Here is a 17,191-nt window from a genome sequence, read left to right as displayed (position 1 = left end):
GCACTTAGGCCTCTCCCTAGGCCATGTGACATAACGTTCATCGGTCACAGAGATTGGGCAGGGGTCCGACTCACGGCATCCCAGCTCATCAGCTCTATGAAGACGTAGTGGTGCTCCATGAGCACTTAGGCCTCTCCCTAGGCCATGTGACATAACGTTCATCAGTCACAGAGATTGGGCAGGGGTCCGACTCATGGCATCCCAGCTGATCAGCTCTATGAAGACGTAGTGGTGCTCCATGAGCACTTAGGCCTCTCCCTAGGCCATGTGACATAACGTTCATCGGTCACAGAGATTGGGCAGGGGTCCGACTCACGGCATCCCAGCTCATCAGCTCTAGGAAGACTCAGCGGTGCTCCATGAGCACTTAGGCCTCTTCCTATGCCATGTGACATAACGTTAATTGGTCACAGAGATTGGGCAGGGGTCCGACTCACGGCATCCCCGCTGCTCAGCTCTATGAAGACGCAGCGGTGCTCCATGAGCACTTAGGCCTCTTCCTAGGCCATGTGACATAACGTTCATCGGTCACGTGGCCTAGGCACAGCTCAGTCCCATTCAAGTGAATGGGAGTGAGCTGCGATGCCGAGCACAGCGTATTCAATGGATGCTGCGAGGAGGCTGTGGCTCCTTCAAACAGCTGTACCAGTGGGAGTTCCGTGATTCGCAACCTGAGGATAGGTCATCAATATGAAAATCCCAGAAAACCCATTTAATATGTCTATAATATACAAGTAAAATTAAGATATCATTTAAGAGAATTATGTTCCCTTAACCCAGTACTTAAACAAACATCTCCATTACAAGCGAGATGGCGTCAGGCTTACATGTATTGACTAAAAAGTGATCCACAGCTTTACAGTGTGATAAATTCAGACACTAACATATTTCTGTCTTAAGCACGCCTGCAACTTGTTTTTATGTGGGAGTAATGATCCTCTACTGAAAGGTTTTCCAGGACATCTCTAAAGCATACGGCTGATGCATAATCAAAACCTGCAATCTGATAATGACTTAAAATCCTTTAGTCGTTCGAAAGTCACCGATTACTGAGGAAGCAAACTGCACGGGTAACACTACTTAGGAGGTGATCAGTATCTGATACGTGCTTTCACACAAGGCAACGGCCGCCAGATTACCTTCGACATGCATTATGAATCAGGACAGTGATGCTGAAGTAGCCTAATATGCACTTAGTGGAAAATGTAGGTAATTTGTGCCTGTCTGAAAAAAGAGGAGAAGGGGAAAGAAACAAGTAATTTCTAAGATGAAGAGACTCTGTCGATCTAGTTTTGCATAACGTCTATAGCAGATCTGCACGGTAGGCTGAAGCAAAGGTGAACTGACTACACATTAGTCAAACCCAGGGACAAATTGTGAAAAGAGCTGAAGGGGTAATTGCTCAGAGACATAGAAGTTTAACCCCTTAGGGAACGGGCTCATTTTCACTTTAAGGCGAACCTTTCACCTCATTTTCACTTTATAAACTAGCAACAGTACCTTATAGATTATCTTGAGTGTGTTGTTATCCATGTTACTGCCGCTTTCCTGCGCTGTTTATTCATAAAAAAATCGTCTTATAAAGTTCACATTTCGTGCTCCAACAGTCAAGCAACAAGTCAAGCAGCCGTCCTGCTCATTCGCCTGAAGATAGTGGAGCGCGCGCACGGGAGGGAGAGCAGACAAGCAGGCATCGCGTACGGCGCATGCGTGATTCTGTTACATGGTCGCGCTTGTGTCCGCCAGAAAGACAGGATCGAGCGGCGAATGAGGAGGACGGCGCATGCGCAGGATTCAGAAGCGCCGTCCCGGCGACTGAGCCGGCTGTCAATTACAAGGCATAGAGGCGGCGTTAGGGCAGGGGCGGTACGGCCAGAGGAGAGGGAAGGGCTACCCCCTTGACTTGTTGCTTGACTGTTGGAGCACGAAATGTGAACTTTATAAGACGATTTTTTTATGAATAAACAGAGCAGGAAAGCGGCAGTAACATGGATAACAACACACTCAAGATAATCTATAAGGTACTGTTGCTGGTTTATAAAGTGAAAATGAGGTGAAAGGTTTGCTTTAAGGACCAGGCAATTTTTTGCAAATCTGACCGGTGTCACTTTATGTGGTGATAACTTTAAAACGCTTTGACTTATCCATGCCATTATGAGACTGTTTTTTCGTCACATATTGTACTTCATGACACAGGTAAAATGGAGTAAATAAAATTCATTTTTATTCATAAAAAAATACCAAATGTGCCAAAACTTTGGAAAAATTAGCAAATTTCCAAGTTTTAATTTTCATACTTCATAATACATTATAATACCTACAAAAATAATTACTTTACATTCCCTATATGTCTTCTGTTTGGATCATTTTGGGAATGACATTTTATTTTTTGGGGATGTGTCAAGGCTTAAAACTTTAGAAGCAAATCTTGAAATTTTTCAGCAATTTTCAAAAACCCACTTTTTACGGGCAAGTTCAGGTCTGAAGTCACTTTGTGAGGCTTACATAATAGACACCACCCAAAAATGACCCCATTCTAGAAACTACACCCCTCAAGGTATTCAAAACTGATTTTACTAACTTTATTAACCCTCTAGGTGTTCCACAACAATAAATGGAAAATAGAGATACAATTTCAGAATTCCACTTTTTTGGCAGATTTTCCATTTTAATTTTTTTTTCTAGTTACAAAGCAAGGGTTAACAGCCAAACAAAAGTCAATATTTATGGCTTTGATTCTGTAGTTTATAAAAACATCACATATGTGGTCGTAAACCGCTGTACGGGCACAAGGCAGGGCGCAGAAGGAAAGGAACGCCATATGGTTTTTGAAAGGCATCTTTTGCTGGACTGGTTTTTTGACACATGTCCCATTTGAAGCCCTCCTGATGCACCCCTAGAGTAGAAACTCCAAAAAAGTTACCACATTTTAGAAACTATGGGGTATGGTAGCAGTTTTGTTGGTACTAGTTTAGGGTACATATGATTTTTGGTTGCTCTATATTACACTTTTTGTGAGGCAAGGTAATAAGAAATAGCTGTTTTGGCACCGTTTTTATTTTTTGTTATTTACAACATTCATCTGACAGGTTAGATCATGTGGTATTTTTATAGAGCGGGTTATTACTGACGCGGCGATACCTAATATGTATACTTTTTTTATTTATGTAAGTTTTACACAATGATTTCATTTTTGAAACAAAAAAATCATGTTTTAGTGTTTCCATAGTCTGAGAGCCATAGTTTTTTCAGTTTTTGGGTGAATTTCTTGGGTAGGGTATGATTTTTGTGGGATGAGATGACAGTTTGATTGGCACTACTTTGGGGTGCGTATGACTTTTTGATCGCTTGCTATTACACTTTTTGTGATGTAAGGTGACCAAAAATTGCTTTTTTTACACCGTTTTTTTTACGGTATTCACCTGAGGGGTTAGGACAAGTGATATTTTTATAGAGCAGGTTATTACGGACGTGGTGATACCTAATATGCATATTTTTTTTATTTCTGTAAGTTTCACACAATGATTTCATTTTTAAACCAAAAACAAATCATGTTTTAGTGTTTCCATAGTCTGAGAGCCATAGTTTTTTCAGTTTTTGGGCGATTATCTTGGGTAGGGTATGATTTTTGCAGGATGAGATGACGGTTTGATTGGCACTATTTTGGGGTGCGTATGACTTTTTGATCGCTTGCTATTACACTTTTTGTGATGTAAGGTGACAAAAAATGGCTTTTTTTAACACGATTATTTTTTTTTTCTTTACGGTATTCACCTGAGGGGTTAGGTCATGTGATATTTCTATAGAGCAGGTTATTATGGACACGGTTATACCTAATATGTATACTTTTTTTATTTATGTAAGTTTTACACAATAATATCATTTTTTAAACAAAAAAATAAATAAATCATGTTTTAGTGTCTCCATATTCTGAGAGCCATAGTTTTTTCAGTTTTTGGGTGATTATCTTAGAAAGGGTCTAATTTTTTACGGAATTAGATGACGGTTTGAATGGAACTATTTTGGGGTGCATATGACTTTTTGATCGTTTGCTATTACACTTTTTGTGATGTAAGGTGACAAAAAAAGGCTTTTTTAACACCGTATTTTTTATTTTTTTACGATGTTCATCTGAGGGGTTAGTTCATGTGATATTTTTTTAGAGCAGGTTCTTACGGACGCGGCGATACCTAATATGTGTACTTTTTTAATTTACTTAAGTTTTACACAATAACAGCTTTTTTAAAACAAAAAAAATTATGTTTTAGTGTCTCCATATTCTGAGTGATATATATTTATTTTTTTGGGGCGATTGTCTCAAGTAGGGGCTAATTTTTTGCGGGATGAGGTGACGGTTAGATTGGTACTATTTTGGTGGGCATACGCCTTTTTGATCGCTTGCTGTTGTACTTTTTGTGATGTAAGGTGAAAAAAAAATGGTCTATTTAGCACAGTTTTTATTTTTTATGGTGTTCATCTGAGGGGTTAGGCCATGTGATAGGTTTATAGAGCCGGTCAATATGGATGCGGCGATTTCTATTATGTTCAACTTTTTTTTTCTTATTTCTTAGCAATTTTTTTTTTACTTTATTTGGGGAAAATGACATTTTTTTTTTTTTTTACTTCAAACTTTGAATTTTTAGGGGGAAAAACTTTTTTTTTTCTTTTTTTTTCACTTTCTTTTTTGTCCCACTTTGGGACTTCAACTTTTGGAGGTCTAATCCCCTTTACAATGCATTCCAATGCATTTGCTGTATTGGCTGGATCTCACAGGCTTGTCACCGGAAGGCAGCGCCGATGCCTAAGGAAGGCATTGCGCTGCCTTCCATACAGCCGCACGGGGACCCGATGGCACCGCCGACAGCCCACCGCAACTCCCCTAAAAGCCGCAAACCGCAGGTCTGAATTGATGACATGGGGGGGGGGTCACGAGCATTGTCCCAGGGTGCCTGCTCAATGATTTGTTTGAGCAGGCAACTTGTTCCGTTCACCGCCCGCCGGGCTGCGGTGATCGGAACTACACATGACGTACCGGTATGTCATGTGTCCTTAAGTACCGGGACAAAATTTACAAATTTTTGGCTAAGAATCATATTTTCAATTGGTCTTTATTAAAAATATTGAACCGCTCTGTCACAAAAGATTAATTGTTTTTCTGTGTGATTGGTAGTTTCACTTTGTGCCGGTCATCCAATAAACCTTATCTCTAAACTACTGAGAGGTCATAAACACTTATTTAAGCCACATTCTTATCAGTAAGATAAGAACTGAGCTATAATGAGTGTTTATAATGTCAGAGAGCAGAGATAAGGAGCCCGTCTGCTCCCCAACTGACGGAAAAGAAAGAAAATCTAGAGGCTGCTACTAGCATCTCAGCTCTGTACAGAAAAAAGGGCTTCATATATTTAATAAAGATCAATTTAAAAAATTATTTTTCGCTCAAAATGAGTACAATGCAATAATAAATAAAAAAAATGCCTTTAAAAACAGTGTACCTTCAACAATATAAATATTTCATATCTGGTAGAAGAGTTGATTTTGCAGCTTTTAAAAATACTTATTACTAAGGGTCATAGCACAGTTCTTTTCGCCACCTGCACTGCTTACTAGAGATAAGCCATGTCGATTGTGGAAAAGGAATAAGCATTCATGCTAAATACAACATGCTGATCCTTAAAGGCTATGGACAATTTTTTATGATTGCATTTTACTAAGTTTGGGCTAAAATAGTTTTTTCTATTAGTCTTTATTAACAATGTACAGCCATTTTTTGAGTTACAAGGGTTAAAAAAAATCTGTCTGCAGAGTAACACCCTGACAGCCCATGTGAAGCCTTATCTTTGATCTCCTGGCCTCATAAGCATTCATTACAGGTAAACTTTCATCAAACTGATAGGAATATGGCTTAAATGAGTGCTTCTTGAGGTCAGGAGATCAGAGATAAGGCTTCATATGGGCCATCAGCTCACGGGACTGAGAAGTGATACTTTGCAAACAGACAGATTTTTTTTTAATCCCTGTAATTCAAAAGCGGCTGAACATTTTTTTTAATAAAGACCATTGAAAAAAAGGATTAAAATGATCCTAAATGAGTAAAATGCAATAATAATTGTTTTTAAAAAATGCCCCAAAGGCATCCGTAACCTTTAATTTCTTTTTAGGGGAATATTGGGGTTGCCCTTATGCATATTAAATTGTTGTTAGCCATGCATTTTAAAGTACAGTTACTAGGGGGTAGAGATGAGCGGCAGAGGCAATATTCGAATTCGCAATATTTTGCAAATATTTGGGCAAATATTCATCATAAATTTGCAAATTCGCGATTATTTTCTTGCTTGCGAAAATCAGCACTGTAATATTCGTGTAATGAGCGCACAATACAGGCGTGGGTCACTGTTGCTACATTTTTCAAGCTGAAAGAGGCTTCCTGAGACAGGAGAAAATGGTTGGCACGGCAGAACATTACAATAGCTTTATATGCAGATAGAGTGCTCCAATATATTTGCGATTGCGCAAATCGGCAATTAATGATGCGCCTATTTTTGCGCAATACGCGCAACTTCACATTTTAGCAGGTCTGACTACTTATTAGTGATTGGTGCACTAAATATTGGTGTGAACTTGTGACATCACAGCACTATGTATGTAGCATGTATGTATGGACAGCAGAGAAACAGTAATTCCTATCACACTACCTAACACCCTGCACTGGAACCTATCAGCTACACTATATCACTATCTAACCTACACTGACATCTCCCACTAACTATCTGTATTATATATATGAGCTAGCTAACCATCTAATGTAATGACCCAGGAAAGCACAGAGCACAGCAATGACACTGCTGTCTCTCTCAGATCTGCAAAATACTGCATAGAAGGGCTGCTGGGGAGGTTCTTATATAGTAAGGGGGAGGCAACTTTCCTATTGGTTGCTAGGGATGTTGCTAAGCTCAGACAAAGACATTGCAGCCTTCTCATTGGCCCACAAGCAAGAAGGGAGGTTACTGATAAAAAAAAAAACTAGAATATTTGAGAATACGAATATATAGCACTATATTCTAAATGGCGATATTCACGATTAAAATTCACGATTCGAATATTCGCGTCCAACACTACTAGGGGGGGGGGGGGGGGGGTCTTCCACCAAAATTGTACGCAAAGGCCTCCAAAGACCTTGATCTGGCTCTGAGCAATTCCTTAGCATTTACATATCGGAAAATAGAGGAGGGCACTGCCAGCTATCCACTAGCAGTCTGTGGGCCACCAGCAGATGGACACTGGCCAACTATTGCAGGCAATTACTGGGAATGAAACATTCATTGCCTGACCATGAGCGGAGTTGGTCTACAATACCACTGACAACCTGTAGACTGGTGTGGCACTATTCTTTTTAAAGAAACTAGACATATTTTTGTAATCCTGCACAAAACCTTTTAGATTCGACTCATGTTGTCCATTGTAATCAACTGGGGCCAACTGAATTCCAATAATTACCTTGTTACGCTGCACTTTCCAAAATGAACAGCTTCCTTTGCCAATAACAATCGATTTTAGATGAGGTGATTTATAGGCCCACCAGTGATTGGCTAGTTACAAGAGGCGTTTTAAAAAATATATAATATACTGACATAAATGGGTTAACTATATAGACGTAATAGCCAAGGGATAAAAAAAAAATACTTGTTCCTTATCAGCCTGTATTACTTTCAAATATATCCTGTAATAAAAAATAAAAATAAAAAAAAGGCCTGGTATTTTACCATAATGATTTGGATGATAATGAATTTCTAACACTACCCATGGAGCACTTCTCTAGTCATTACCACAATTAACAGAAGCAGATGCATATAGCAAATAAGAGATAAGAAGACTTCTCCCTAAGTGGTATAAAATTACAAATCTTCTCTGGGGAAATAGCAAACATGCCCTCCGGCTGTAGTTAAAGGGATTGTGAATGGATAATCTTAGGTAACATATTCATTCATTAATTCCATGAATTAAAAAAATATATAATTTCTTGGTACAGATAGAGCTAAAAAATGGAACCTTTGAGTCTAGGCAATAATTGGCGAGCCAGCCGGGACACGCTTCTCTGCTCCTTCCCAAAGCATGTCTATGGCCTTTATAATTGCAAAACGCTTATAATTGCCAATGTCATACCGAATACATTTTAATTACTGTTTCAACACTATGATTGATCTGTAAATTTATTAACTCTTATAACTCAGGGGGCTTAGTTTAGCTAGAGTAATGAAGCCAGATTGTAATAAACCCACTAATTAACAAGTAAATATTCATAGATGACTTTGAAAGCCAAATGGAAACAGATATTTTTTTTTTGTGTTTTCCTCATACAAAGCAATGCATCGGGTTTGTTCTCCAAGCTGGTCTCATGTGCATATGAAATTACTGTAGTTACTCTGCATAGGGTAGGGCTATTTATCACAGTGATTGCTGAAAAGATGCTGCATTTCTAGTAGAAGGAAAATAAGTCAAATGTGAAAAAAGAGACAAACTGCTTTCTCAGGAAAAAAAACATATCAACGCATATAATATATATTTTTTCCATTGGAGCTTCAATACATGTAATATGTTTTCATGCACATTAGTATAAGGCTACATGCACACGAACGTTGTTTGTTTCCGTGTCCGTTCCGTGTTTTTTTTTTGGCGGATAGGGTGCAAAAAATGCTGACAGCACACTGTGTACTATACACATTCGTATGTCTGTTCCGTAGCCCCGCAAAAAATGTTGAGCATGTCCTTTTCTTTTCCGTTTTAGGCATTGTTACAATAGATCCGCAAAAAAAAACAAAAAAGAAAAAAAGGATGGCATACGGATGTCATCTGTTTTTTTTGCGGACTGCAAAACACATACGGTCGTGTGCATGTAGCCTAAAGCATATTACAAAGTTAGGCTGTGTCACATCCGTGCTGTAACTCTTGTGGTGATGTGTACGGTAAATTAGTGGAGGGAGTGTATATCTCACACAGGTTCCTCAGCTGGGTGAGGTATCTGAAATCCAGAAAGATGCATTTGCTTCAGCAGATTTAAATCTGCTGGAGCTCTTTGTTTAGTTTTTATGGGCTGGATTTCTTTGGATTGGGAGATAGGTTTGGTAGTGGGATTTCCCAGTCCACACTCTTCCATTACAGGTTTTCACCCTAGCCTGAGGTGATCCCAGGTGAGACCTGTGGGGATCATCACTGGGAAAATAAAGCAGACCTCGGAATGCCAGTCTGGGGAGAAGGAAGCCAGGAGGGTTGTTGGACCAAAGGGGGGATTGAAGCCTGGAGAGAGGCATCGTATGGTCACAGTGAGGAGAACTGTTGGACCGTGATCCCCCCAATGTGTCATGTTGGCAGGGGCGGACTGAGAACTTAAAGTGTCCCTGGAAAAAATACTAAAAGTGGCCCCCTTTTGTAGTTGGGTCCAAATTGATGGAAGGCAGGGGCAGCAATACTATATTGTGGCACATTATACCACCCCAACAGAGCCAAATACCAGAAGCACAAAATACATCCCCAAAAACTTCCACTGGTCGGCCTTAAGGAGGGCCCAGGTGGCCCACCGGGAAATTTCCCTGTAAGGTCTATGGCTAATCCGCCCTGCATGTTGGTCATAGTCAGAAGTCTGCTGAATGGCTGTGTGACGCTGGATCTCCCCTGGTGTGAACAGTGATAGGTGAAACAGGAATCGCCTGTGTATTACGTATAGCCCAGATGGACAAGTATTTATTTTTTCTTTATGTTATGTTATGCTTGTGCTATAACTTCACCACTCCGAGTGACGCTATAACTTGGATGCCACTCTGTTATGGCAAAGTGACCAAATAAAGCACAGTTTGGACTATAAAACTGCTGTCTCTGTGAAAATCTGCCATTGCCAACCCTACTGCGAGTACAGATCCCTCTGTTAGGAACCTCTGTCACAAATTCCGTCAAAAATATCAGACAAAAGTCCTACTCACATTTTGTCTGGAAAAATACTGGACTCCCTAATGTAAACCTGATGGACCCCAATGGGGTCCATATGGTGCCATTAGTGTCAGTTAGGTGCTGCATCTGGCACTTCCGTTATCTTCGTTGTTCAAGTCCTATGATGGAGCAGACCAGATGAAATAGAAAATATGTGAACATGGCCTTAGCTTCTTACTGTACTGACATTGGCAGCACCATAAACTGGGAATGATGATATCAAGAGATGAGTGTGCTGATCCTGTGGGAGGCCGAGATTTGTTCTCTCATGGGGCTATGCTAGGGTGGACAATCAGAGTCCGACTGGGGTTCCTTGGGTCCTGCAGGGGAAATTTTTCTCAGGGCCCAAAAACCATATAATTGATAAAGTCTAATAGATTTTGATTCAAAGAGAGAGACACTACTGTCAAGTTATTGGCTCCAAAGGAAGCTTGAAATGATATTGTTTTCTCCTGGACCTTTAGGACGCACTATGGTATCAGAGGCTGGCCCACCGGAGGATCCTCTGGCACTCTGGTGGGCCAGCCCGATGCTTAGGACAATGCATAATGATAAAAGGCACATGAATGTGTCTAGGTTGCTACATGGATATATCCATAGACCCATATCTCCTGTTGGCCTGTAGTGAAGCAGGGCAGATCTGGTGCATGCGCTGTTGAGCTCTCCTCAACAAAAGAGACTCACTACAGGCTTCACTAAAGGCAAACAGGAGGGCCACGCCGACAACGCATCCACGCTAACTAGATGAGCATTCTCGTTGCCGAACACAGGACAGATGAGAAGACCTGGCTGCAAGAAAATGGATGTGATGTCCGAGGAAGCTGGAGAGAGGAGAATGGATGTGATCATGTGAGTGCATTCTGGATTGGGGAGAAATGGTAAATACAGTACATTACAAAGTGAAAGATGGATGGACATTGGAGTTAATGAGAGCTAATTGCTGCTACCTGGAATACCCCTATGAAGCGGTTGTCCTTAAACACTTCATCACCAGGCAATTTTCTATTTTTGCATTTTCATTTTCACTCGCTGCCTTCCTGGAGTAATAACTTTTCTATCTTTCCATTCACATTGTTGTATTAAGGCTTATGTTTTGAGAGATAAGTTGCACTTTCTAATGGCACAATTTAATATTACATACAATGTAGTGGGAATCTGGAAAAAAATATTCAAATCAGGTGAAATAAAAAAATAAAAAAATAAAAAAACCCGGCCCAATTGTGTCAGTTTTATGGGTTTAATTTTTACGGCTGTCCCTATGCGGTAAAACTGACCAGTTACCTACGATACCATGGTTATATAGTTTTTATTTTGTTTTAATACTTAAAAAATAAAATAAAAAAAACTATATTTTTTTATTGGCATTGTCATATTCTGACGCCTTTAACTGTTTGGAGTGTGTATGAGTTTTTGATCACTTTGTATTCAATTATTGTTTGGGATATAAAGCAGTGAAAAAAAATAAAAAACTGGCCATTATTCTAGTTTTCTTTACGCCATTAACTGTATAGGATATATAAATTTATATTTTAATAGTACAGGCATTTTGGGACATGGCGGTGGCTATGATTACTCCTTTTATTATTTATTTGTATTATGGGGAAAAGGGGACATTTAAATTTTTTTGTATATTTTTTTTAAACTTTTTTTTTTAAATACGTTTTTTTGCTGCCCCTTGGAACTTTAACATGCGATCATCTTATCGTTTCTCCCATAGACTGCAATAATTTAATAACTTAACATTGCAGTGTATGGGAGATTCGATAGGTCTCTATGGAGCCCTGTCATCGGCAGTGCTCCATTGAAACATAGCTGTGGTAGGCAAGCACGAGGCTACCACAGTGAATGAACAGTTCCCCCCATTTCCGCATAGGTGAAAACTGCTCAGATACCGTGTTTACAATTGACCGTGGCATCTGAGGGATCAAATGTCTGCAAATGGTGTTATCGCCGATCGCACACATTACTTCCGAGTGTGTAATACAGCAAAAACCCGGCAGCTATGGTGCTCGCTCCAGAGCAGGCACAATGTTTAAATACCCTACTGCTGACTATAATTCTGCGGTGGCATAGTAGGAAAGTGGATAATAGGGAATATGGGCTGAATAAAATATGAGGACCTAATAGCTATAATAAAATTGGGGTGTCAGATTTTGCCACTAAGCCTAATGTTTATTTTACCCACTGGACCAATTCCTCACACCTTGTTTGCAAACCATGCATTTCCTCTGGAGAAGGCAGCCTGCACAAGTCCTCTGCGCCCAATAACACAGGAAACACCAGCTCTGCACTCTTTTTTTTCCAAAGGTCACATAGAGTAGCCTGTGTGAAACATATACTCTTGCACAGAGTTGTCTCCCCCTCAGGACCCTCCTCAATTACAGCGGAAAGCCGCTTCAGTGAGTAGCTTCCTTTATGGAAAACACAGGATAACCCTGTATTGTGCATTCCTTGTCATGGCTGCGGTTTCTTCCCATGACAACAGCTTATTACTAGGAACCGAACCTGCAGTCATCAATCAGGCACCTAGATATGGAAAGCAGCATATTGTAATATCATCTACATTGTAAATTTATTGTACAATTTGTACTCCATTGTTTTTCTTTGTTTGATTGGCATTTGCATTATCTACTTCGAAGATACAGTATTTATATTCAGACAAAATAATTGCACCATTTTACCAAGAAAAATCTTTTTGCCATATCTTCAAAATTATAATACAATCAAAAGCTAGAATCTATATACAGTACATTATTTGCAGCATTTACATTATTAAAACACACCATAAACACCTTAAAGGGGTTGTCCAGGATTAGAAACACATGGCTGCTTTTCTCCAGAATGAGCACCTTATCTGTTCATAGGTTGTGTCTGGTACAGCATTGAAGTGAATGGACTGGAACTGCAATACCACACGCAACTTGTGGACAGGGGTGGCACCATTCCTGGAAGAAAGCAGCCATGTTTTGATACTCCTGAACCACATCTTTAAAGAGAAGCTACCAGAAAGGAAAAAAAAAATATAACAAAAACTCCCCAATAAGATAAAAGAAAATCACAAATAACAATAAGAACCTGTGTTGTCCTTGTCTATCATCCAACTAAAAGATCTTTTCAGATGTATCTTAGTTTGGTCACAACCAATAAGGTGAGCATTCTATTTCCCGAGGTTTCCACAGGAGTTGTCACCCAATTTATTTTCAGTCCAAGCAGTGATGCTACCCAGAAGGCTCAGAAAGTTGGGTTTTAGCTCTTTGGAAGCCAAAAAGATAACTATGAATGGAATTTTTAACAATCTGGTGTGAGAGGACAACTCAACAGCTTGCATTTCCTGATGACTTTCTTATTTTTTGGGCCGAAAAGATCCTTTAAAGAGGTTGTCCTACAATGACAGCTTATCAACTATCCAAAACTGACAGGACCAATAAGAATCGTAAGACTAGGGGTCCACCATATAAATGGGGTAGGGGTCAAACAGGTGCTCCATTATTACATTCAAAGTCTATGGGACTGCCAAGGACAGCCAAGTAGAGAGTTCACAGCCCCAGAGAAAATGAATGGAGCGACAAGGTGCATGATCGACCACTACTCCATTCATTTGGGGAACTCAGGACCCCCATTCTCGAGAACAGTGGGGAGCCAAGAATTAAAACCCCCATCATCAGATACTTCCTTATCCTGTGGGGTATTTGCCTGCAGGAACACCAGTTGTTTACGAAACTTTTTAACTGGATTCCCTATCCTCTAGAAAGGCCATCAGTATATGATTGGGGGAAAGGGTCCAACAACAAGGACCCATGCCGATCAAATGTTTGAGACGCCACTGCCTTCTCGCAGCTTGGTCTAGGCCAGTGACGTCATATCGTCATATATACCGGTCACATGGCATTGTTGCAGGTCAGCCCTTTTCAAGTGAATTAGGCTGAGCTGCAATACAAAGCGCCGCCGCAATACAATGTACGGCACTGTGCTTGGTAAGCTGTAAGAAAGCTGCGGCACTCACAGGAGCGCCAACGTCTTCTCAAACAGCTGATCGGCGGATGTCAGACCACCACCAATCAGATACTATCCTCAGGATAAGTTATCAGTTAGAGAGAGTCAGAAAACCCCTTTAAGCGACAGAGGGTTTTTGGCTCCCCCAAACACCGAGGACAGGTACAGCTGCTAACTTTACCTCCCCCATAGCTCCACCTCTGCTGCCTAAATAATTCTACTCTATCAGAAGCAGCTATATGGCATTAGATCACAATATTAATGATAAAATATGCAAAAATTCATAATCTTAGAAACATCATGCCGAAACAGGCAAAGTAAGACCACATTAACCTAAGGTAGCTGGGATCCAGCAACACAGGAATCTACCTACTGTGCACTGACACTACAATGGTAAGAAGCAGTCTATGATGCATGTCATTGGTACAGACACTTACCTTGCGATGACAAACAAGACACAACTAACTCCCAGGCAGGCGAGAAGTACGTACATCCATATGTCAGGAGAGAGTGGGTTGAGGAAAGAGAAGACGCCAGGATTGGTGCCATTAGGTTTCCGATATAAGATGCTGATTCCCAGTGTCATGAAGGGCTTGGAGAAGTCTATTACTTTCTCTCTTACGTAGGTGATAGTGAGAGGAGCGACGGCCAGATCGGCTTTCTGTGATTAGAAACCTCCATTAGAGTTTATTTTTTTAAAGATGTTTATATTAGCAATTGTTTTCGACAACAATTTTTTAGATCTGTTTTATCTCATAGCGCAGGATCTGGTAAACTGAGCAACAGTAAGATAATAATTGTAGTGCCTATTGGTTTAGTACGGGCATGCTCAACCTGCGGCCCTCCAGCTGTTATAAAACTACAACTCCCATCATTCCCGGACAGCCTACAGCTATCAGCCTACAGAAGGGCATGGTGCGAGTTGTAGTTTTACAAAAGCTGGAGGGCCGTAGTAGTTTGAGCATGCCTGGTTTAGTACATTAGCTTAAAGGGGTATTCTGGTAGGTAAAAGTTTTCCCCTATCCACAAGATAGCAGATAACTAGCAGATTGGTGGGGTCCTAACACTGGAACCCCCACCGATCATGAGACCAGAGACCTCGTTCCCCTGCAGGCCTCCTGCTATTCCCCTGAAATGACCAGAGCGGCCAGTCGCACATGTGCACGGCCGCTACATTCATTTCTATGGGAGTTCCATTGATAGCCGAGAGCTGTGGACAGAGGATAACTTTTACCTACTGGAATACCTCTTTAATAATCAAATCCCTGCTGTTCAGTAGTTCAGGAACCCAGCTGCTAGAGTTCATTAGGTCAGTGCCCCAATCCTTGGTGTCCAGTGGTTAAGTACCCTACTCTCTATTGTTCAGTGGTTATTAACCCAACTGCTGGAATCTATCTGTTTAGTGTCCCAGTCCCTGGGTGTTTTAAAATGTGAATTCAAAAGATTTTAGAATGAATAAGCTTACACAGGCTAAGTGCATAAAAATATACAGTAAAAAGTAAATAGTCATCACTGCCCAACACATACAATACAAACTCTGAGTCCGCCATGCCGTAGAACATGGCAACACCCCAGGGCGTTACAAGAAAGAAATAGGTTCAAATCACTAAATACTTTCTACCTGGATTATTTTCTTCAATGGAGTACCACCTAAGTGTCTTTGCAAACCAGGTTTATGCCTTTCAGCCCTTCCTCTAGTGTGCAACATGCATGTCTTTGAGGTAACTACTCAAGAATTTGGCTTTCTCAGCACAATGGAGCTTGGGTTGGGGGTTTCTGTATGTTATCTAATTATAATTACACAGAGTATAGCAGGTGTTATAAAAGGAGACAGAATTAAATAGGGCAGAACCAATCAGTTCTTAGGTGTTCAGTGGTTAAGTGCCCTATTCCCTAGTGTCCAGTGATTAGTAACCCAACTGCTATAGTTTATTTGTTTAGTGTCCCAGTCACTGGTGTCCAGTGATTTTGTGCCCTGGTCTCTAGTGTCCATTCGTAAGTAACCCAAATGCTGGAGTCCATTTGTTTAGTGTCCCGGTCCCTGGTGTCCATTGGTTTAGTGTATTTTTTTGTATTGCATCCTGTTACTAAAATATTATCGATGCAGTGGTATACCTCCAGTGGAGGAAGCCTACATGCCCTTGCCCTCAGCTAAGTGGGCACAGAAACTTTACCCCCTGCTCGAGTCCACTGCTGCTTGGTACAGTATCTACCCATCCAAAACAACACAGGAAATCACAGTATGAATGCCCAAATTTTGGTATATTTTTTGGACCTGCCTACAGGAAATGTCTGACAAGCCACCTTCAACTCACTTTGTTTTATTTTGGGCTGCACTACCTGAAATTCCTTTTGTGGTCTCTGTGCAAGTAAAGTAAAGCCAAGGTGCTACATTGATCCCATGTTCTTAAGTTCACCATGTACTTTTAGATAGATGTTGGCTGAGCGTGCATGTGTTCTCAATCGGGAAGAGGGGAAAAAGTCTGTTCTAGACACTTCTGGCAGTGGTGGAGAACAAAAGGATAGAAGAGAATAAATCAGCAGCACTCTGTCTTTTTAAAGACTCTAAAAATTGCACAGTTGGTGAATAAACCATATATGACTGAAGACAGAGTGCTGCGGTAATTTTTCTTCTATGGATTGCTGGGGGGCCTGTCAGGCTTGGACCTAACACCACTGGCACCGCCACCATTGGGACTGATTTTTTAATACATCCATTGAGTAGTCCTGTTTTCATCTCTAAATGAACAAAAGGATAAGACACCTTTGGCAATGGTGGAGAACAAAAGAATCAGACAGCTCTGGCTGCGGTGGAGAACAAAATGATCAGTCATCTCTGGCTGCAGTGGAGAACAAAAGGATCAGGCACCTTTGGAAGGGGTGGACAACAAAAGGACTAGGCACCTCTGGAAGCGATGGAGAACAAAAGGACTCAGCACCTCTGGCAGTAATGGAAAACAAAAGGACTGGGCACCTCTGGCAGTGATGGAGGATAAAAGGACTCTGCACCTCTGGCAGTGGCAGAGGACAAAAGGATCGAGCACTATGCAAATCAGATGGATGGCCCATCTTGCTGATATCTGTGGGTTCCGATAACCTTACAATACACAGTCACAGTGAAAGGAAAGGGCTTTCTTTTTTCTTTGTGGTTTTATGTATGCCTCTGTACAGATGACACAGCTGTATCTACAGGCAATTCGAACTGGTGCTGGCCAAA

At 40.8% G+C, this 17,191-nt stretch overlaps 1 protein-coding gene across 1 annotated transcript in view; it reads right to left on the bottom strand.

Annotated features, from left to right (window-relative positions):
* GRIK1 (glutamate ionotropic receptor kainate type subunit 1) overlaps nt 1–17,191 on the bottom strand; it is a 248,600-nt gene that overhangs the window by 73,294 nt on the left and 158,115 nt on the right. The window contains exon 10 of the mRNA XM_044287731.1: nt 14,412–14,635. Within this exon, the coding sequence (XP_044143666.1) occupies nt 14,412–14,635 (224 nt within the window). The remainder of the gene's footprint in view (nt 1–14,411; nt 14,636–17,191) is intronic.

The sequence above is a fragment of the Bufo gargarizans genome, chromosome 3 (genome assembly GCF_014858855.1).
Source record: "Bufo gargarizans isolate SCDJY-AF-19 chromosome 3, ASM1485885v1, whole genome shotgun sequence".
Taxonomy (NCBI): Eukaryota; Metazoa; Chordata; class Amphibia; order Anura; family Bufonidae; genus Bufo; species Bufo gargarizans.
The sequence above is the reverse complement of the archived record's forward strand: the minus strand, read 5'-3'. Positions and strand labels throughout refer to the sequence as shown.